Source organism: Tinamus guttatus, unplaced genomic scaffold (assembly GCF_059628265.1).
Source record: "Tinamus guttatus ecotype Peru unplaced genomic scaffold, ASM5962826v1 Tinamus_guttatus_pri_ptg000652l, whole genome shotgun sequence".
NCBI lineage: Eukaryota > Metazoa > Chordata > Aves > Tinamiformes > Tinamidae > Tinamus > Tinamus guttatus.
In genome coordinates, this window is record NW_028289186.1 from 2,706,823 (window position 1) to 2,727,356 (window position 20,534).

At 38.2% G+C, this 20,534-nt stretch overlaps 2 protein-coding genes across 7 annotated transcripts; both read right to left on the minus strand.

Moving 5' to 3' along the window:
* Window positions 1-942: 942 nt before the first annotated feature.
* LOC104577948 (cyclin-dependent kinase 11B) lies at window positions 943-13,920 on the minus strand. Of its 3 annotated transcripts, none has more exons than XM_088536110.1 (20): window positions 13,699-13,920; window positions 10,384-10,511; window positions 10,058-10,173; window positions 9,466-9,593; window positions 8,771-8,909; window positions 8,052-8,182; window positions 7,470-7,592; window positions 7,159-7,254; window positions 6,921-7,052; window positions 6,032-6,097; window positions 5,486-5,661; window positions 5,131-5,221; window positions 4,596-4,717; window positions 4,150-4,255; window positions 3,703-3,824; window positions 3,467-3,574; window positions 2,713-2,829; window positions 2,299-2,447; window positions 1,681-1,870; window positions 943-1,380 (listed from the first exon to the last, which is right to left on the minus strand). In XM_088536110.1, the coding sequence occupies exons 2-20, from the start codon at window positions 10,492-10,494 to the stop codon at window positions 1,288-1,290; spliced, it is 2,316 nt and encodes a 771-aa protein (XP_088392236.1). In that variant the 5' UTR covers window positions 10,495-10,511; window positions 13,699-13,920; the 3' UTR covers window positions 943-1,287. The 3 variants fall into 3 exon arrangements, with proteins under 3 accessions (XP_088392236.1, XP_088392238.1, XP_088392235.1); XM_088536112.1 differs by lacking the exon at window positions 13,699-13,920 and adding an exon at window positions 11,026-11,100 and having other exon boundaries at window positions 5,486-5,655; XM_088536109.1 differs by lacking the exon at window positions 13,699-13,920 and adding an exon at window positions 11,026-11,100.
* A 666-nt stretch (window positions 13,921-14,586) lies between these two features.
* Window positions 14,587-20,508, minus strand: SLC35E2B (solute carrier family 35 member E2B). 4 transcript variants are annotated; one of them, XM_088536113.1, is made up of 9 exons: window positions 20,324-20,508; window positions 18,578-19,042; window positions 18,010-18,145; window positions 17,149-17,276; window positions 16,688-16,808; window positions 16,146-16,199; window positions 15,709-15,781; window positions 15,213-15,358; window positions 14,587-14,919 (listed from the first exon to the last, which is right to left on the minus strand). In XM_088536113.1, the coding sequence occupies exons 2-9, from the start codon at window positions 18,900-18,902 to the stop codon at window positions 14,673-14,675; spliced, it is 1,230 nt and encodes a 409-aa protein (XP_088392239.1). In that variant the 5' UTR covers window positions 18,903-19,042; window positions 20,324-20,508; the 3' UTR covers window positions 14,587-14,672. The 4 variants fall into 4 exon arrangements, with proteins under 4 accessions (XP_088392239.1, XP_010223776.2, XP_088392240.1 ...); XM_010225474.2 differs by having other exon boundaries at window positions 18,578-19,098; XM_088536114.1 differs by having other exon boundaries at window positions 18,578-19,098; window positions 20,361-20,428.
* Between the last annotated feature and the right edge of the window lie 26 nt (window positions 20,509-20,534).

Consider the following 20,534-nt stretch of genomic DNA (forward strand, 5'->3'; position numbering starts at 1 on the left):
TTCTGCGCTGCAGTCTGTGGGATGTAGCAGAGAAATTGCTTTTTCATTGGTTATTGAGCTCTGCATATAATCATCAAGGAAGAATCTCTGAGAATTCATGCATACTTCAGTAACAAACCAATGATAGAACTGTTTCTCCTCCAGGATCAGGAAATCAGGCCTAAAGAGAAAATAGCTCTGTCTTCCTTCACAGAAACAGCCTTTTTCAAAGTTTACAAGTTCAGTGTATCTAAATTCCAGTTCCCAGGCTCTTATGTCCAGTAACATCTCTTAAAATGCACTGAAGTCAGGGGAGTATTATTTAAGTTAAGCCTCTTACTGGACTGGTGCCCAAGTCTGACTACATGCAATATTTTGCAGCATTTTCCAAATCTTCCAGTCCCAGAAAAGAATGATAACATTATAAACTAAGAGACCCAAAACACTGAGACATTCCAACTTGATTCCCTTTGTGAGAAATTATATTACGCAGTCAGTACAACTAATCTTTTTTTTAATGGAAAAATGGGATATTTAAAAGAACGTCGATAAGAAATAAAGTTTCAAGTGTCCATAATAAATCTTTCTTTTTGATTTATAAAACAATATATTAGTTCTGTTGCACCAGTACCACTGTAAATACATGTATGTGACAACTCTGTGGTCAGTCCACTAGCGCACTCAAAAAAGTTGTTGGCAACCCTCAAGCATACCCAAGCCTCTGCAAGGCACAGAAAAAAAGAGAAACCCCATTAAGTGTCATGATTTCTTGCCCAAACTACTACCTTCAGCCACATCCATCTTGCAAAAAGGTTGGTTCTGTCTGGGCTGACAATATGCTGTAATAGTTTAAGCAGCATATAGGGAAACAGAATAAAAAACTCAGAAGTTTCCACTCTAGAAGACTTAATGCCACCAACATCCAAGTTTTCTGCATGTGAAGAAATGAAATCCTTCACACTATTAAACAATTAAAAATGTATTTTAATTCTACAAATTTACAAGCAAAAATACCCCTAAAAACAACACAAAAAAAAAACCTGTTCCAGGATCGTACTTCAAGTTTTCCTTTGTCAAATTTGACAATGAACCTTGACTTTTCAGGTTAATTCCAGTCCTCTAAATGGAATGCAGCAGACAGGTAGTTGCACCCAGCAACAGCCTTTGAATCTGTGACGACATTTGGTTTTTTTCCCCCGTAAAAGGCCTCCAGTCTCCCTGATGTGAAGAACAGAACTGGAGCACTCAAAAATCCACTCACATGAACAGTTTGGGGTTTGTTTGTTTGTTTGTTTCTTCATGGTGAGTTTAGAACTTGAGGCTGAAGCCAGGTCCTGCAGCAGATGCTCCCTGATTGGTGGTGGTCAGATGAAAACCTGTGTCTTTCAGATCATCATCACCCTGGGAAAACCAAATACAATTCATTTATTGGCAAGTATCCATGCACACGTATTTCTTTCTCAATACAAAAAGTAAAGCCAAAAAAAAAAAAACCCCTTAAAAACTGTTCTAAGAGCAGACTTCACTCCTCTCCTGGCTTAAATAGTACAATAATGATTTTGTGAATACAACAGCAGTTGGATTCCAAGCCCCACAAGACTAACAGCATCCAATCTGCATCAACTTTCCAAAAGTGGAACTTGGACATGGATCAGGACAGCAAAAAGTCTATGCCCAATTTTCCTGAGCCACTCTACTTACCAACTGACTATATCCAAGGCCTCCCTCAGGTGGTCGGGGGCTAGTGCCACGTTTCACCCGTTGTTGTTCACTTTTTGCTGGCCATGTGGGAAACATGGAGGGGTCAATAGGAAGGGGAGTTTCTCGGAAATATTCGTGCTTCAAACCATCTTCGGCAGTGATTCTTCTGGCTGGGTAGTATGTCAAAAACCTGAGAAGTATTTAGGAATGCAATGGAGTTCATAAGTATCTTTTTTTTCCCTTTATTAACTCAGTTACATGCCATTTCATTGGTTTAACAAGAACTATCTGCATGATGGCTGACTCATCATGTAAGTAAGCATGACACGAGTGATATTAAGTTACTTCTGAAACGGTACTCTATTCTTCTAGGATATCAGTGTGCAAATATAATCTTGGATTGAGATAACAGCAGCTGTTAAAGACTGGCACACTGAACAAAGTTGCTGGGAGAAAGAAAAGCAGCACTGCAAGGAAACCTCACAGACAAATCTGAAAACCATTTGCAAATTTTGACTATAAACTAAATCCACTGAAACACTATGCTTCAGTCATTCTCCATAGTTAACATATCCTTTGAGCACCTTTTCCCAAGGATCCCTGGAAGACAGCACTTACTTGTTCATCAGATCAAACCCTTGATCAGAAAGGAGTGCTCCGAATCTCTTGCGCAGATTGTTATAGGGATACTCTGTGAATGTCATCTTCTTTACAGCTGGCAGCTCGTTGTAACCAGGCCAGATTTTTTCACTTGGAGTACCCAGGTCCTATAAATTAAAATATCTTGACTGCAGCTTTCCTGCTTATTCATTATATAGCTATGGAAGTTGATAACTATCCAAAGAAAACAGACAAAGTACAAACCATGATCTTAATCCAATATACCTATGGTAAACAAGAATCAAAATATTAAGCCCTTTATTAAGGTTCAATCTCTGTGAAAGTGTGGCAAGTATTTTGATTTTGCTACTACCCTCATACACCTGCCTCCAAAACCATCAGTTAAAAATCAAAAGACGTTAAAAATGTTACCTTAAAAACTTTGTTAATCTGGTCGATTTCTGACTTCCCTGGGAACAGCGGTTTCTGAGTTAACAGCTCTCCAAATATACAGCCTACTGACCACATATCTATTGCTGTTGAATATTCCTGAAAAGAGGAAACATATTATACATTATGAAATTATTAAGATGATTGAGTAGCTTTAAGAGTCTACCATCCTGAACAGAACACACAATATCATTTCCATGCCTAAGGCATAACCATCAACTGTATTACTGCAATTTACAGTCTATGGCACAGACTTTTTCTTTTTTTAAATACAACCATCTCACCTGTCATAAGAACTTATTTCATTATTCTTCTTTGACAGAACACTAAGACTCTTAGCACAGGGCTTCTTTGACTTTGGCACTTCTCTTTCTGGTGATCATGCAGTACTTTTTTCAGGTGTATTGATTTCATCAAGTTTTCAGTTATGAAACTGGGATTCAGTAGAGAACACATTCAAAATGTTTCCAGGACCTTGTTCTGCTACCAGGCATCACAAATTTTAGAGTGAGGTGAAAAAAATCCATCTGCCTAACATGAAAGCTTCCAGTAATTCATGATAAGGAGGCCAGCAACTCTATCACATCAGCATCCTAAAGGAGGACACTTTTATCACCCACCTACACTCTGCCTCTGGAAGCATGAACCTTTGCAGCTTTTTTATTAAGAATAAAAAAATTGAAATCAGTCTAAGAAGTCATTCTTCTAGCTCCCAGAGGAGCAAGGGGAAACATACCTTGGCACCAAGCAACAATTCTGGAGCCCTGTACCAAAGTGTCACAACTACAGGGGTGTAAGGCTTCAGTGGAGATCCATATTCTCGGGCTAGCCCAAAATCGCCAACCTGAAAGAAAATTAGTTGTCCGCAGCAGTTCCAACACTGACCATGCCCTTTACTGCCACAGCCAACGTATATTGGCCACACTGGCTACTGCATGGTCTCCAGTCTTGAAAAATAGCCACAATTCTTACCTTTAAAATGCCTGAATGACTAAGCAACAGGTTGGAAGTTTTCAAGTCTCGGTGAAGGATCCAGTTGTCATGAAGATGCTTGACTCCTCGCAATAACTGAATCATCAAGGTTTTCACTTCACCTGAAGTGGTAAAAACAGGCCAATATTTTTTGTTGTTGTTGTTGATCTGATGCCTAATTTCACCCTAATCATGCAAACTGCATTCATCAGCCAAACACCACTTTGAGTAACAGCACTGGCAGCCCCCTGTCCTATCATAACCTGAATCAGCTGAATCACATTATTCAGAGAAAAAGCAATAAAGATCCCATTCCACAGGACATTCAAAGGACATCCCAAGGTCTCAAACAAGACAATTCTCTGAGCTAAGTACAGCCCATAGACACTGAGGTCTTTGTAGCTCATTTTCCCAGCTTGAGAATTATAGCACTGTGGCAAACAGTACCTGGTAAAAATGGTTGCTTCATTGTTTCCATTAGACTCTTGAGATCATGTTCTACATAGTTCATTACGATATAGATTTTGTCCATATTACTACCTACAACAATTTCCTAAAACAGGAAAAACAAATGATCAAAGCAAGCACGCACTATTTAAAAAATATGCATGAATTAATTTTAAAAATGTACTGGAAATAGCATAAATACTACCTGCCATTGGCAAAATTCATAGAAAACTTAAGACTACATGTTCAAGACAAAAGTTCACTTCTGTAATTGATCAGATTTTGTAGAGAGAAACACCATCTGTTTAGTTTTGCAGATAGCACATCACTACTTATAGAAACAAGCTCTGCTACGAATGCTAACATTTTTGTAAGGTATTTTAGTAGCCAAAAGACAACATTTCAAGGAAAAAAAGACTTTTCAGATAAAAGGTTGTTGTCCTTACTCTGACAGTGACAATATTTGGATGTTGCGCTTTCAGAATAGTATTTATTTCTCTAAGAGAAGTAATGGGAAAGCCTTCCTTTTCCTTTTCCATTTTAAGTCGCTTCAGAGCCACAATTTCATCTGCAAGGAAAACAGAATTGTTAACTATTGATTCAATATAGCTAATAAAATACATGTGAAAAGGTCTCCCCAATGTCACTATTTATTTCAATGGAAGCCTTTAATCAGATATTATATCTAAAACAGAGCTCATCTGACAATACCGGGGTTAAAAAAAAGGACAAGTGTCAGGAAAATTCAGAACAGTTACTCAAAACTGAGAGGAAAAATGCTGATTATGGATTTTAGTGTATTCTAAGGTAACTCACCTGGAAAGAGACTAAACAAAAAGTGTATTCAACTACAAAGTCCTCATCATGGTTTTTGAAAATCATGGCACTACTCCACATATTACTACAGTGATACATAAAGTCACAAGGTCATAATGCTTAGTTAACACCAGAAAACACCAACTAGAAACCACTTATACTAACCAGTCTTTTTGTCTTTTGCTCTGTAGACCACACCATATGTTCCCTCTTCAATCCTGTTCAAACACTGAAATTCCTCCACACTACGACATCCCTTGGGAAAAACAAAACAACACAACACAACTCTTCAAATGTCTGTGGAAGGGTTTTGCTCATTTGTTTTAAAAGGACATAAGATAAACTTCAGCAACTTCCTAGGAATAGTTCAAATTTATCAAGAAAATTCTAAACATGGCTATGCCAAATGAAAAAGGTATCTCTGGAGTTCATTTTTACTTGGATGTCTAAAGGATTCCTGGTGGCTGTTTCAGTATAACTAGGTTCATTAATTCCTCATTCACCCCGTGTGATCCTCTACCTGAAGTGCAGGAAGGTATTTCGGAAGCTCCTGTTTCAGTTCAATGGGGGAGGAAGCAGGTGAGTCAGGGATATAGTCTCCTTCTGTCATGGCGTTGGACTGAGGGGTTCCCTCCCCAGCCTCCTCCTCTTCTCCTTCACTTGCTGCTGAATCTCGGTCAAACCTCGACTCTGTAACTTTAAAAGTCAGAATCAGTCATGGAAAGGGAGCATCATTTCTAGCACTTAAATTCAGCTTTAGACAAATAAAAGAAGTGAAACTTGGATCCTTATAAATGAGATAGTAGCAAAGTGCTACTGTGCAAGAAAAGTTACTATAGCACTGAAACTCAGGAAGACTAATTTCTACTCTTTGCAGAGATGAGGCTTTCAAGAGCCTCATCTTATAGTCTTTATGGTTTTCCAGCACTAAATACTACACATTGGAAAAAAAAATCTTTATAGAGAATGCAAAAGAAAATTGAGCCAGTAAATTTCATTCTGCCTTCAAAATCTTAAACTTTTTGCTGAGTAATGTTTCCTTAAAAATTCAATATTTGCATTGTACCAACTGGGATGTGGTTTCCATTCTCCCGTTCTTCCTCTTCACTTATTTCTTCTTCACTCACCTCTTCTGCAAAACAGAATCAAGTCCAACTCAATAAATTCAACACTCCTGTTATTTCCTTGTCATGCAGGTCATTACAAATTCTCATTTGGAGGATAAATTTGCCAGGCCTTGTTCATCATTATCTAGTTAGTGAACCCATACTTGTGTTTCACTTGGAAAACAAAAGCTTTCTCTAAATTTAACAGAACTTCACTGTTCAGTCCCCAGGAAGGAATATAATTCTTATGAGTGTCCTGAAATTTATAGTTGCAGAAATAAATTAATTGTATCAGGAAGCTTATGCATATTATCACCTTTAATTGATTTTTAAATAAAAATATCTAGCCCTCAGACAGGTTGTTGTGCCTTTTCTCTACTAATTAATGACAAAAAAGCTAATACAGCTTTCTGTACAAATCCTTTTTATATTATTATGTTCAATAATTTGCACTTAAAAAAAAAAAGATTTTCTCATTCAAAATGACAGAGACATTTGTATTTCACGCCTCCCCCCACCCTAGATAATTGCAGAATTGCTCAGTACATACTACTTCTTACTGTCCAACACAGAATTACTTAAACTGTTAGTCTTACACCATTTAGGAAGACAAAAACAGCTTTCAAGTTTGCTAATCTTGCTTCTTAGATGAATAATTTGTATTACCTCTATGTAAAAGGATAGAATATGACTTGTACTTGTTTTTTTTTTCCTTTTTAGTTATCTTGACCTGTGAGGTCTCAGCCTATCCTAGACTAAGAGAAAAGGAAAAGGTTGAAGTAAAACGGTAGAGAACAGAAAACTAAGATATGCCATAACACACTATTGTAGGACCTTTACGTTACTCACCAGCTGATTGCTCAGACACTTCCTCAGAATTGCTTCCCGTCTCCTCTTCCTCCTCCTCTTCCTCTCCCTCTTCTTCAGATCCTTCACTGCTAGACTCCTCTTCCTCTTCTTCTGAGCCTGACCCAGATTCCGCTGAGCAGGAAAAACACATATTTTTATGTAGAACCATTGCACAGACATCTTTTGAGGAAGCATTATCATGTAGAATGTATTACATTTACTAGACTGCACTTATTACCTGATGAAGACTCTGCCGAGCTGGTTTTTCTCTCACTGTCACTGATGTCTTGTAAGTCTGAAAGGGGATCTCTCTCTTCTGGTTTCTCTTCTTTTACTGTGAGACCATAAAAATCAAAAACAGATGACTGGATATGACAGAATTTCACATTCTCTTCAAGAGACAAAAAGCTCTCTGAACTGCAGTGGCTAATGTGAACAATACTTTCAATACAGCAAAAGAAATACGTGTTTCACTAAAAATGAAACACTCTTCCCTAAAGCAGCTCCTCATGGCCCTCAGGCAAAGGCATTATCAGGTGCAAACACTACCTGGTTTCCTGCTATCTGCTTGCTCAGGCTTTTCTCTTTGTTGTCGTAATGGGCTGCGGCTCCAGGGTCTCATTTTCACTTTGTCTCCATATTCTTCCCTCACTGTTCTATGATGTGCAGAAACTAGTGAAAACAAAAACAAAATGAATCTTAACATCTCTCTGCTAATTAGAATTCTTTCCTCTGCCACAGCCACCTGTTTTCTGTATTATTCCTTTTTTATCTCAGGAAAGGAAGGGGAGTAAAGATGAAGACAGATCATTTAACTAAAAGCTCCCTGAAATTATATTGCAAATGGTCTGAAGTCTTCTGTGAAGTGAGAATTCAGATGTAAAAGTTAATTTAATTTATCGTTTGTCAGACAAGTAGTCCTATGAACATAAAAACTGGTTCTTGGGTTTCTATACTTGTGTCTTGTAATCAATTGACTTTAGTGTCTATGACTTTAGCTCCAGCCAAAGTGTTTTCTGCTGCCAAGTTATCAGATCTCATCCACTTAATTCTTCCTACAGCTTTTACACTGTGTAGATCCCCATGCTTAAAATTGTAACCCCCAACACCTAGGCTGGAATAATTAATTACCTTCTCTTCTGGCTTCCCTTTCCTTACGCCTTTCTTCAGCTCTTCTTTCTCGTTCTTTCTGCTCCCTTTGTTCTTTTTGTTGCTCTCTGATTTTTCTCTCTCGTTCTCGCTCAAGTTGCTCTAAACGATCTCTAGAAAAAAAATTGTTATTTTTTGTTACACTGCTGTTCAATACAAGTTCAGCTTTTGAAGACAAATATTTTTCCTGTAACAAGCTGCAAGGCTTTTCAATTTCACTAGCAACAGCACCACCAGTTGCACGCTTGTCAAATACATAGGTGGCTTTTCATTTGATAGTTTAAAGACAGTCCCTTTGAGACAAAGGTCATGAGCTAGGAAACACATAAGCTTTTGCACCCTTACCAAGGCTTAAAAACACATAAAACAAGTCTAGTTAGTAGATCCCATCATTCTATATAAGACTGACACACCCATTTTTCTCCATAGCAAAACACTGGCAACAACTGCACTTAAATATATTTGTTCTAATTAAATCACTTACAAAGGTAGTTAAAGCCATTCTGTCAGACAATACATTCAGAGGAACATGGGACAGGCAGTGCACCTTACCAGCTTCTGCTCTGGACTTTTTTTTTTTTTTTTATCAGTGCAGAACAGTAAAGAGTACAGGAGACATTTAGAGGAGGAAGAGGTTTGTCTCTCTGCTGGTTTTTGGGGGGTTAAGGGGAGAGGGGCAGTGTAGGGGCGACGTAAAATACCTCTCCCTCCTGGAATGCTCCCTTGCCATTTCTCTCCGTTTCTGTCTTTCCCATTCACGTCGGGCTTTATCCTGCTCTTCTCTATGTCTCTTCCTACGCTCATGTTCCCGTTCTTTCTCTTTCACTCTGGCATGTTTCCCTAACCAAGACAAAAATGAATTTTGGAGTGTTACTGTTCAAGATATTCACTGTTTCAATTTCCAGAAGGCAAAACTGGATGAGATGAAACTTATGACACCTATATCTGTGTTCTTTGGCCTTTTCTTAACGGAAAAATCCCGATCCAGAGGGGTGTTACACAATTTAATAGTTATAAAATCTTGTGTGAACACTCATGTTGAAATAGAGGAAGATTGTCAGTAACAGGACTTTCTGCTCTGTTTTACATTGAAAGGATATTTGTTCTTCTACTGTCAGGCACAAAGATCACGGCTCAACACCTCACTCCGTGAATCCAGGAAGAAGTTAAGCAGACTTCAAAGAGTAAAACTGGACCTTCTGTCCCTGTCCCAAAGCGTTTTTTTCACCTCAGGCATATATCTCTTTCTTAAAAGGCCATTCAACATAAAGAAAACACAAAAGTTTCACTTTTGTCTAATCCATCTGTCTTTTTTTCTCCAGTTCACACCTACTGTTATTTAAGCCCCGTACAGATTCTGTTCAGCTTGACTAGTATCAAAGAACCACGACAATACCCCCTTCTGCTGAGTGACTACGGTGTCGACGCTTCTCTTTCCTCTTCTCATCTTTTCTATGATGAGTTTTTTCTTTCCGTGACATTTGCTGTGGAGGTTTTATGGCCAAGGAATCATCTTCTTCTCCTCTAAAATATGACATAAGTTAGTAAACTCAGGGAGCTCATACATATTGCCTTGCAAAGTGCATGTTATTTCATCTTTTCAATTTTAAATGTGTTTTATCTTAATCAATGTTCATTTCTTTAACACCGCTGAGCTAAGGCATTAAGACTACATTACAGAAAGCCAGACAGGTGAATAGTTATGCTATTACTATATGTGCACTTATAATCTACAAGTAAACTGAAGATAATTAAATATCAAAGAGAATTAAGCACTTTGAGGGAAGAGTTACATATCTGGGTACAGGTCAAAACTTGACCACAGGATTAAACTTGAAAAGATATCCTGGCACTTTCTGCAAATAGGACACAAGATGGAACACCAACATGCGAAAGGAGTTAACTCTTCCCCTTTAGAGATGTTTAAACAAACTTCTCATTACTTCTAAAGTTCCACTAAAGCAAAAATACTATTTTCATATTCTTACCTGTCTTCCATAGAGTCTTCCCTTCTGTAAGGTGAGTTTCTGATTGTTATTTCCATGCGGTGATCTCTCAGCTCCCCCTCCTCAAGGGAATCCCGCTTTGAATCCCGATCATCTGACTGTCGTAGGAATGCAAAAAAGAGCAAAAACGAAACACAGTTAATTTGTATGTTGAAAAGGGCGAAAAAAGGACAGTAAGTACCATTTCTACTTCAAGCCAACCTTGTAACTTGCTGATGTGATGACTCAAAGTACTTTGTCAAACTTTAAGGTAATTAAGAGACCACTCGTGACACCTACAAGAACTTGTTTATCAAAGGGTATCTTACATTTTTAATACGCTTTATCTCTGCCTTCTCTTCTTGCTCCTTCCTGCGCTTTTTTTCCTGAAGAATTTCATCTAAAGTTTTCACTTTCCAAGAATCCTTTTCATCACCCATTTGAGTTCAAAAAAGCTCTGGAGAAAAAAAAAAAAAAAAACTGTGATATTAATGAAACCTACAGAGCCACACAGTCACCAAACACAACTGCGCCAGTTTTACACACGTTTTTCATGCACAGATCAACATTTAACATAACATTTTCGAGGAAAGCTGAGTTGCACTTGACTTATGCTGAGCGAACAGAGCTTGGCATAAAGCCAGGCGCGCACAGCAGTTTCCGCACAGTTAACGGACTGCCCGAGCAGCATGAGGACACCTACAAGCGGGATCCGGTGCTTTGCCGCTTCGGAGGATGCAGAAGGGCCGCGAGCACCAGGCTACCGGGCCCAGCGCGGGAACCGGGAGGACAGCGCCGGGCCCGGGGCTGCCCTCACGCCTAACGACGTGGCCCGAGCCCCGCGCGGCCCCCAGGGCAGCGACCGCGATGGGGCCCGCGCCGCGGCGCAGCCCCCGGCCCCGCTCTCGCCCCCGGCCCCGCGGGCCCCGGCTCCTCCCGCCTCCCCGCGCGGGGCGGGAAGCGCCACTCACCGCCGCCACCGGAGACTGGGACGAGGCAGCGCGACACAAACGCGCCACTTCCGCCCGCCGGCCTGCGGTGATGACGTGCGGCCGCGGCAAGCGCAGGCGCGCTTCTCCACCCCCCCGCCTCGCTGAGGCGGCAGCGGCGCCGCTGGTTGAAACGAGGCGGCGCGAAGGGGAACTTTATTCTTTACAAAAATAATTAAAAGTTATAAAGGTCCACAGACGTGAACAGGGCTTCCGCATAGGGCCAGGGACCCACCTCTAGCCCCAACAGCTCTTCCCACCCCCACGGCACTAACCACGGCAAACATAGAAGCCACAAAACACACAAATGGCTCTGAAGTTCAGTCCTGTGCTCCTAGTTCAGTTTGCAAGAGCCAAACATTTGATCCTTCAAGCACGGCAGTACATCTTACAGGCACTACTTTACTAGTAATTGCAGAAACTAACCCTAGTAATGGGTTTTCCTCAGCAAAACTTCAGAACTCGGAGTTGTGAGGTCAACAAGCAGTGGCCGTTCCAAGGGGAAGGGGGCCTCAGGCCAGAGAGTTTATTTGCCACAGCCTTTATTGCCTCAGGGAATAGCTCTAGGGATGAGGATCCTAGGATTAAATGTGTAACCGCACATATTACAGACAATAACCATGACAAGTGTACACACAAAGCAAAAAACCTAATGCCTTTATTTGACTATAAATGCAACAAGACTGAAAGCTGGTTCATAGTTGTGAACGTGAGCAACATCACCCTACTAAATGCAAAATGCCCCGTTGAAACGAGCTAATCATGGGCTGAATGAGATCAGTCTGACAAGGTATCGCCAGGGAGCGGAGCAGTTTCCGCAAAAGAGTGTTTAACCACTCCAACAAAACTGCTACGCTGCAAAACAAATATTTTCTCCAGTCCTGATTGCAGTACAAACACCATCCTAAATCCAATCCAGTTTGTATTCAAAAACAAGACACACGTTCTACTTCTAAAGTATTGCATCATTAGAGCGATTGTATGGCCTCAGTCTACAGAGTGAGCAGGATTAAACAGATCTCCAATGGCCACTTTGGAAGGTAAAAAATACCACAAAGTAATTATCAAAACATCTATTTCCTACAATACATCAGTCTTACCACTGTGCAGGAAGATATAAACAACTGCCAATCTCTGCCCATGCAATAATAAAAAAACCCACGAAATAGAGTGGCAGAAAAGGAGAAACTATCACAGCATGCATCTTTTTGTCCATTTTCCTTATATGCAATTATAGGGATGAGTATAAAGAATCAGTTTTAGTATTCATTTGAACAAAGCATGATACCAAAGAACACTTCCACAAAGTCATTTTTATAATGGCAGCAGAACTAATATATAACGAAGGAGAATTTACATGAATTCAGTGTGAGAAGGGCCATTCTTGAAAGTTTTATAGAAATATCAGTCAAGAATACATGCAGATAAAGTAAACACGATTAAATTACTTCACCATGGAGAGACGTTAAAACATGGGAAGTGCACATTGTACTTGCTGTACTAGCAGTTGTTCCATTATTCATCTTTTTAAGTTAGGAAATCTGTCGTTTTGGGCGTGTCAACTGCATCAGTATCTTATATTTCCCAAAATTGTGCGTTTTCTTCAATAAGCACTTGTATCATTTCACCTCAAGGGGAAGGAGTAAGAAACAGAACTCTTGCCTCTGTGAAATATCCTCTTTCTAGAAACCATGCACTAAAATATTACATGCCTAATGCTGCTCCGTGTCAAACCTGCAGTACTTTGGCTTACTACTAGTTAATTAGATATTTAATTAATTTGTATTTATATACTGGAATCTGTAGGAAATCCCAGAAATAGAGCTGTATATCCATTCTGATGGCAGAGAATCATGCATAAGCACTGAGGACATCCTTCTGCTATTAAGCCAATACATTTTTGCTTTTGGAAATGTGCAGTTTTCCATGCTCTCCAAGAGGCAAACTAATTAGAGAACCATTTTTGAAGTTTTAAACACCTCAAAAGTCTGCCTTTCAACCCAGGCAATGATCAGAATCCGAAAGCTTCTGTGCAGGGCAGTCAACTCCCTTTGTTTTAACAGATGATGTATGCAGAATAAATACAATAAAGGTAGCAAAAAAAGCAAGTGGTATCTTTTATGCAACAACTTAAAAGCAGTACATTAAGGAAGAGAAAAAGAGGCTGTTCTTATAAGTCTTCCAGTAACGAGAAAGGCAAAGATCCGCTACCTTTCAAAGTGAAGCAGATTACAGGAAAACAGAGCTAGACAATCACAAGGATAATTATCCTTCTGCCTTCCCCCAAAAGTAGAAATGTAATGCAAAATAGACTTTGGTTTCCACCAAATCTACCAAGATTATTAAATGCATAACTACCAAAAAACTGAACTTGCCTCAGTCCACAGCATTTTGCAAATAATATTAGTAATGACAAAGCAAATCAAACATTAATGCTTACAGTGATGAAAAAAGTTCTGTTTTTCCCCATAAGAATCTTTAGGGTATAAACTCAAGGCAAATCTAACACTGTGACCTTAAGTAAACATAATACAACAAAAATAAACACAGGCTAATCGACCACAACCAGAAAAAAGCCTTCTTCAGACATCCAGGCTTAGGAACAATTTTTGACTTCCTCAGGGAAAGTCCACTAAAGCTAATGGAATTACTCACACTGGAAATGTAAGCAGATGCTTAACGTGCTTAACTTTTGCAGGAGCAACTTGTATCTTCCTACTATAAAATACAAAATAAAAGAGCACTTTATTTATGCTTATAACAACCTGTTGTCTTTCAGAAGAGAGGTAATTATTACAATTAAGCTTGTTTTAATTGTTACAGACTTGTAACCCTGAGTTTCTAAAAGGCAGTGTTTTTGTTTTTTGTTGCACTCTTATATGAAAAAAAGAAAAAAAGAAATATTCCTCTGACTCCTTTATCACCATAGATTTTCAGTGGTTTTTACCTGTGAGCAATTAACAATATTTATTTAATTCCTCTGCTTTACACAACATATCTATATATTTATCTATTTTCATTTCAATACTCACCCAACTCACATACAACATCTTCATGGAGAAAAAAAAATGGCTTTTCCTTGCTAGCCTTGTAGTCAGAAAGAGCTCATCATTATCTGGGGGCATGGAATCATTTCATAGCTTACTTGTTCATCAAAATAAATCATTTACTGGGAGAGGGGGCTCCTCCTTCCAGATTTATAATACAAACACATGATAGAGGATATAGTACAGTCACAAACATCAAGGAATATCAGTTAAGGACCAAGTTCATTCCACACCAAGCAAGCAGAATGAAGTGTTCTTATGTTATTTTGGTGAAAAAAGGAATCATTTTCCTACAAAACACTGAAGACATTTTGTGGTATAGGCTTGTATATTATTTTCAGTCAAGAAAAGATTACAAAGCCTGTATTTTCACATTATATGACACTAGGTCCCCTGTTCAGTATATTGGTTTCTCAGTAAATCAACTTACTAGATTCTTCCCATTGTTTTCTCTCTGTTTCAAGTCCCAATCTTGACTTGCTGTGGACTCAAAAGAACCAAATCATTCACGACTGCTGAGGAAATAACCACTTTCAGAGAGATCCTTTGAGTTACTCTATTTTGGAAGAATAAATGCCCACATCAATCATATGGTTTCAAATCCTTGGAAATTAGCGGCTCGGTATCCTCAGTCGCACTTTCTGCTGGTTGCGTGGCTGCAACTGCCAGGCTTTGTATGGTTTCTTGCTGATGCTGCTTTGCCTTGTTATATAGCAGGACTCCAACTGTCACTAAAACAGTCCCAATGGCTGAGAGGCTGGTGATTTTGTTACCAAACACAATAATACTTAGCCAGATTGATAGTGCATGCTTCACAGTACTAGCAACACTGGAAAGGAATATAAAAGTTAGGGCCTAGTAAAGCTTTCTCATATCTCACACAACTTATTCTTTATGCTGTAATGTAGTGGGATCTTTGATTTGTTTGTTTTCAAGCACTAAATACAATTTCACTCTTCCTACTTGAGCTAACACCATAACCAAAGTGGTTTTTGGTGGATCTGACAAGTTTCCTTCTTGCATTTGTGTATTTACATTATTTATTCAGACAACATCTTTATTAACTAGCTCCTAAGCAGGAATATTAGGAAAAAATAAGAGTGATCCTGTCAACATTTTTACCTGAAAGTCACGGGAGAAATTTTTCCCATCAAGGCATAGGCTGTAACACTTTGCAGGTGGAACAAGACTCCATCTATTAAGAGAAGTACAACGACATCTTGGTTGTAGCTGAAGCTCCTTCCACTTTTCCCAATTACTGGCACATCCTAAATGGGGGGGCAGGAAAGTTAATACTCCTGCATAACATGTGAATATAAGCAAAAAGTCAGCAAGTATTTAGCATTCGTTTTTAAGTCTTGATCTTAAACTTTAAATGCACCAATTCAGACAAATTTATATATTTTTTTCCCTCTCTAAAATCTTGAAATAGAAATCACACTGAGTCAGTTGTTAGATCAAGTCTACACTAAACTATTCCTTTCAGCATATTTTTTTCCAATTTCTTGCAAACAGAAGATGAACTGCATTTTAAAGAACAGGAAAGAAAACTAAAAGTTACCTAAATGCTCACAAGTCAATAAGAAAATACACATCAGTTTTAACAAATTCAAATTACCATGAAAAAAATCCAAGCCGGAATAAGCATAACCACTGCGGCAGCGCTGGTATAGAACTGAAGCTCTGGAGCTCTACAAAGGACAAACACAAAAAATTAGGAAATGTTTTCGCTTTCTTAGACCTAAGAAAGCTGCCTCAAATTTAAATCTCATTATTGCATTTACAGACATCAAAAAGTAATATAGAAAAACCATCTACCAAGCCTTGGAGGCAATAAATTCAACAATCTCTTGGAAGGACAGCATTTTGCTTTCCAGGTTGCCTGGGTTGTATTTAATACAGAAAGTAAAGTTTTCAATAGCATGTGTTAAGGTAGTTAGAATTAAGTGAAATATCATAGTCCAAGCTAATCACAACTATTGCATGTTTTTTTTTGTTTTTTAAATGCAGCCCAAGATCTATTATAAACAAACATGAGTTATTTTAAATACTTACGAAAATCTGTATTTATCTCCACTGAGCAGTTTTTTTGAAAAGACATTTTGCAAGCTGAAAAAAAATTAAAAATACCTGTAGATTTTAGATATAACAACTGAAACCGTGAGAAAGACAGTCTTTCATTTTGAATTCTGTTTTCTTCCTAATACTTTAAAGATTTAAAGAATTTTAAAGGATGATTCATAAACATATTCTGGAAAAAAAATATAGTAAACACATTTACTAATTTAATGTACTTATCTATAAAATAATTATTCTGTAGTATAGTCTTTTGCCTTTTTTTTTTTTTAAAAAAAAAACTTTCAAGGCTCATGTGACTTTCTTTCCAAGTGACAGTATTTTGTGTTCATCTTTGAACCTGCACCAACCTGCTCTGTATACTTGATGTAAATATTGCTATACTGCATGTGAAAAATGATGATTTAATTTCTTCACAGCCACTAACTTTCAGAACCATCTTGCCTTTGCTCTAAGCTCAGACAATTTACTAACAAACAAAATTCCTCTAGTCCACACACGTGCCCTTCGTTATGCCTTACCAGTCCATGATATTAGTAGACAAAGCTGCTGAGAAACCCAGAATGTTGAAACTGATTTCCGTAGCTGTACACAGAGCTAGCCCGCCCATAACAGGGATGAGAGAGAGATTAACCAGCAATCCTGCAAATGAAAAGCAACTTTAAAACCTGTGTTTAATTATTGTCCTTCCAAACTTTCAATTCCATCTTAACCTCTTTGGTTAAAAGGACACAAACAAACAATTTATTTGAGAAGTTGTAAGTCAGAGCTCAAATAGTAACAATGTGCTCTGGAAAACAATATGGAAATATGGAATACTGACTGCTGAGAAAAACAATTAGGAGCAGGAAAATAGACTAGTGCCCGTTTTCATTTCATCTTTGTCAAAAGATAATAATATTCACCCTGCTTGCTCTCTAATTGGACTAGTCTTCCTTTGGCACTACGTGCAACGATCACAATTTAATGGTGAAGTACTTACCAGTGTATTCCCCCAATATCATTCGAGACATAATAACAGTAAAAATAGGTGCAGAGCTTTTAACTGTTTCTGCAAATGAAACGGCCACATTTTTCAAGCTGACAAGTCCTAATACTACTGTTGCAAATCTGTAAGAGAGAACATATTAATCTAAGCAGAGCATGAAATAAGCTTAAACATCTACTTTTAGACATTCAGCCTGCGCTGTAATTTATCTAGTAATATATAAAATTGAGATACGGTAACCAAAGATAGGCATGCTGAACATTTACTCATACTTAAAGCCATGAAATTAATCAGCAAAGCTGCACAGTTATTAAGATAACAGCACCCCTATTAGTTCAGAACAGAATTATCCTATATAATTTTTGCAGTGTATCAAACCATATATTCTTTCCTACATCACAGACTGATGCCAGCCCAACACACAACAAATATTTACTTTTAAAAGGCATCACATATTAACAATTTGTGTCATCTTTGAGGCAAACTGCTAGAAAAGGTGACAGAACAAAGCACTATCATAACACAGGAGATTATACTAAACTAATGTCAGTCTCAAAGACAGCAAGAAATAACAGCAAGTGAAAAGATGATGTTAGAAACTGCAGTATGTCTTAAAGGAGGCTAACTGTGATGGAATGCTAAATTAGCCTCAAAAATAGCATCTCATTGGGAAAAATATAGAATCATCCTATGATTCTTGCTGGAAGAAATGATGAACACTGTTTTAAACACTTTCAAATCTTCATATAAAATCAAGGAAGAAAAGGAAGAGATCCATGGAAATGTAGGTACTGTACAGAAGAACATCATGAATTAAGCAGAGTTTTGGAAAAAAAAAAAAAAAAAAACATTTACCTCATTAATCCAACAAACAGCATTATCATAATGAAATTTGGTGGATACGAGATGCGTGTTTTGTGCTGGTACAAGCAGCATGGAACAAACATTTTAATACAGCCAATGAAGGTGGTTGAAAGCATTTGAACAGCACCTAAAAAAGATGGGAAAACAAATCATAAGATGATGAAAACAAGAAGAATCAAGCACCATGAGAATCTATAGCATTCCTGGTTACTAAGAAACATGGCAACTACTACTTAAATTACATGAATTTTCACAAACATCCTTTTACATCTACAAACATTTGCATTTCTACAAATCAGTTAATCTTAACAATGCTGGAGACTAACAACAATTTCAATTAAGACTTGATTTTCTTAAAAGCTAGACTACGGGGACAAGGGGAGGAAGGGACAGTGTCAGAATCCCCTTTACAGACAAAGGTTTCAAGTTCCCAGGTCCGAGATCTACCCCCAACATCATCTAGAAAAACTTTTTTCACTTTAGATGAACCATTTACTCCCACAGCTTTAGGTCTGGTATTGTCAAATATCTCGCTGTAATTCAAGCAAGGTAGGGTTACCTAGCATGCTGGGCTCTCCTTCCAGTAATGAAAGGATATATTTGTTAAGAAAAAGAGTGCAAAAGCTGAAGAAAAACCACAAAGTGAGGTAGATGAGAGCATGAGAATTCCAGATTCCCAAGTCTGATTCAATGACTGTAGTCTCTGTGATAGTTATTTTCAGGACATTCTCCTCAGGGACACTATCACTTCTAGCAATTACAAATTTTTCAGTCCTGTTAGCAAAAAACGAGCCCAACGGAAATAATGCTTTCTCCTTTGGCTTTTCTTCAAGGAGGGGAGGATTAGGTTCCTCCAGTGTCTGAGTACTTGCTATTGTTGACATGCTGACTTTAAGAAATTAGCATTTGTCCTTAACATAAAGCAATATTAAGTACACAGTGACACTTCAAGGAAACAAAAATATGAGAGTAATCTTTCATCTCCAATGGCCTGGAAAAGAGTATTTGGTCCTCCAAATAAGATCTTGCAAAAAAAAAACTTCGGATGCTTCTTCATGTGGTCTATTCCACTTTTTCTTCCTGAGAATAAAAAAATAAAACATTTAAGCATTTCCCATTATAATTAATTCTTCTGCAAGATTCTACAATCATCTTTGTTTCAGTCTCCTCATAACCATTACAGAAAAATCTTCATAACTCAGAAACGTAGCCAGAAATATATTACCGTCTTACTATCCACACACGTTTAACCCCTGCTGTCCTGGTAACTAGGTGAACCACTGAACAAAGTGGGAAAACATCTAAGTTTTGCATACAGACTTGTTCTCTATTTAATTACTTTTAAACAACGCAGCGTTACCTACTTTGCTACTGTAGTCAAAAAAGGCAGCACAAGATCTTTTGCCAAGAGGACTGCCCTCTTATAATTTATGTGAATTTGGTGGGTTACAGTAGTACAGTCCAGAGAGCAACAAAAGCACACCCCAACCTTTACTCTCCTGAAGCGATGTAATGTTAAATCATAACGTTAACAGATTCAAAGTCCATACTGGGAGAGAAGATAATTGCACTGAGCAGTTTATCTGTAACATTAAGACCTACAATTGCATTTATTGCTTTCATTTTGAAGCCTGTGTTTCAGGAGAAAAAGGAAACAGAATATGACAGATGAGCAAGAAATGACTGACAGGACCTTTTTTGCTCTGTGATGAACGAGCACAAGGGGAAGTGAGGTTATTATTTATAATCACATTTGTTGGATGGAGGAAACAGTGAATCTTACGGAGTTAAAAAATCATTCTCATTTTGAAAGTTAATCACAACCATTTAGGCAAAGCTGTGTGAAACGACACCACGACACTACAGTGTACCAAAGAGCCACAGAACAGGAAATGACAAGTGCCAAGCAAAAATATAGGAGCTTTAACAGTGTTGTTTGTTATTATGTTATTTCCTTATCCCTTTCCACTATTTTCATAGCAAATCACCACAGCATACAGAGATACGATGCCTACTGACACATTCAGATTAATGCATATATTCAGTTTAAGAGAAAACAAATCAATTCAAGCTTGTTCAACATTATAAAACAATTAGCGTTATCACAACTTTGTTAATAATTAGTCTGTTTATACCGTTACTAATAAGACCAAAAGCAATTAAACACAACAAATTGCCCAGCCTCAGCAGCACAGATATATCATGTTTGCTCTCAGAGACTCCACACACAGCAGCAAGCAAAACAGCAACTAAAACTTGGGTGATTAAGAACTAGGAAAAAAAAGCATGCCCCCAAATTACTGACCTGCTCTCTAAAATCAACTGGAAGGTCTTAAATTGACTGGAAGAGTTCTTCATCTGGGCCTAATTCAATCTTCTTCCTTTAAAAACAACCAGGAGTTGATGTTTGCAAATAGCTGAAAACGTGGCAGTGGATGGCAGACCGTTTCTGTTGGGTTACACCCATACGTTGCCTCTTCCAGCTCACAAGAATACAGGGCTTGCAGCGTGTTCTA

Coding starts and splice junctions, on each gene's coding strand:
- LOC104577948 (XM_088536110.1), bottom strand. CDS start 10,494: ATGGGTGATGAAAAGGATTCTTGGAAAGTGAAAACTTTAGATGAAATT. Junction 9,594..10,057: donor GAAGACTCTATGGAAGACAG/GTAAGAATATGA, acceptor GTCATATTTTAG/AGGAGAAGAAGATGATTCCT. Junction 3,575..3,702: donor GTCATTCAGGCATTTTAAAG/GTAAGAATTGTG, acceptor ATTTTCTTTCAG/GTTGGCGATTTTGGGCTAGC.
- SLC35E2B (XM_088536113.1), bottom strand. CDS start 18,902: ATGTCAACAATAGCAAGTACTCAGACACTGGAGGAACCTAATCCTCCC. Junction 15,782..16,145: donor GGAGATAAATACAGATTTTC/GTAAGTATTTAA, acceptor TGTCCTTTGTAG/AGCTCCAGAGCTTCAGTTCT. Junction 14,920..15,212: donor ATTTCTCCCGTGACTTTCAG/GTAAAAATGTTG, acceptor ATTCCTTTCCAG/TGTTGCTAGTACTGTGAAGC.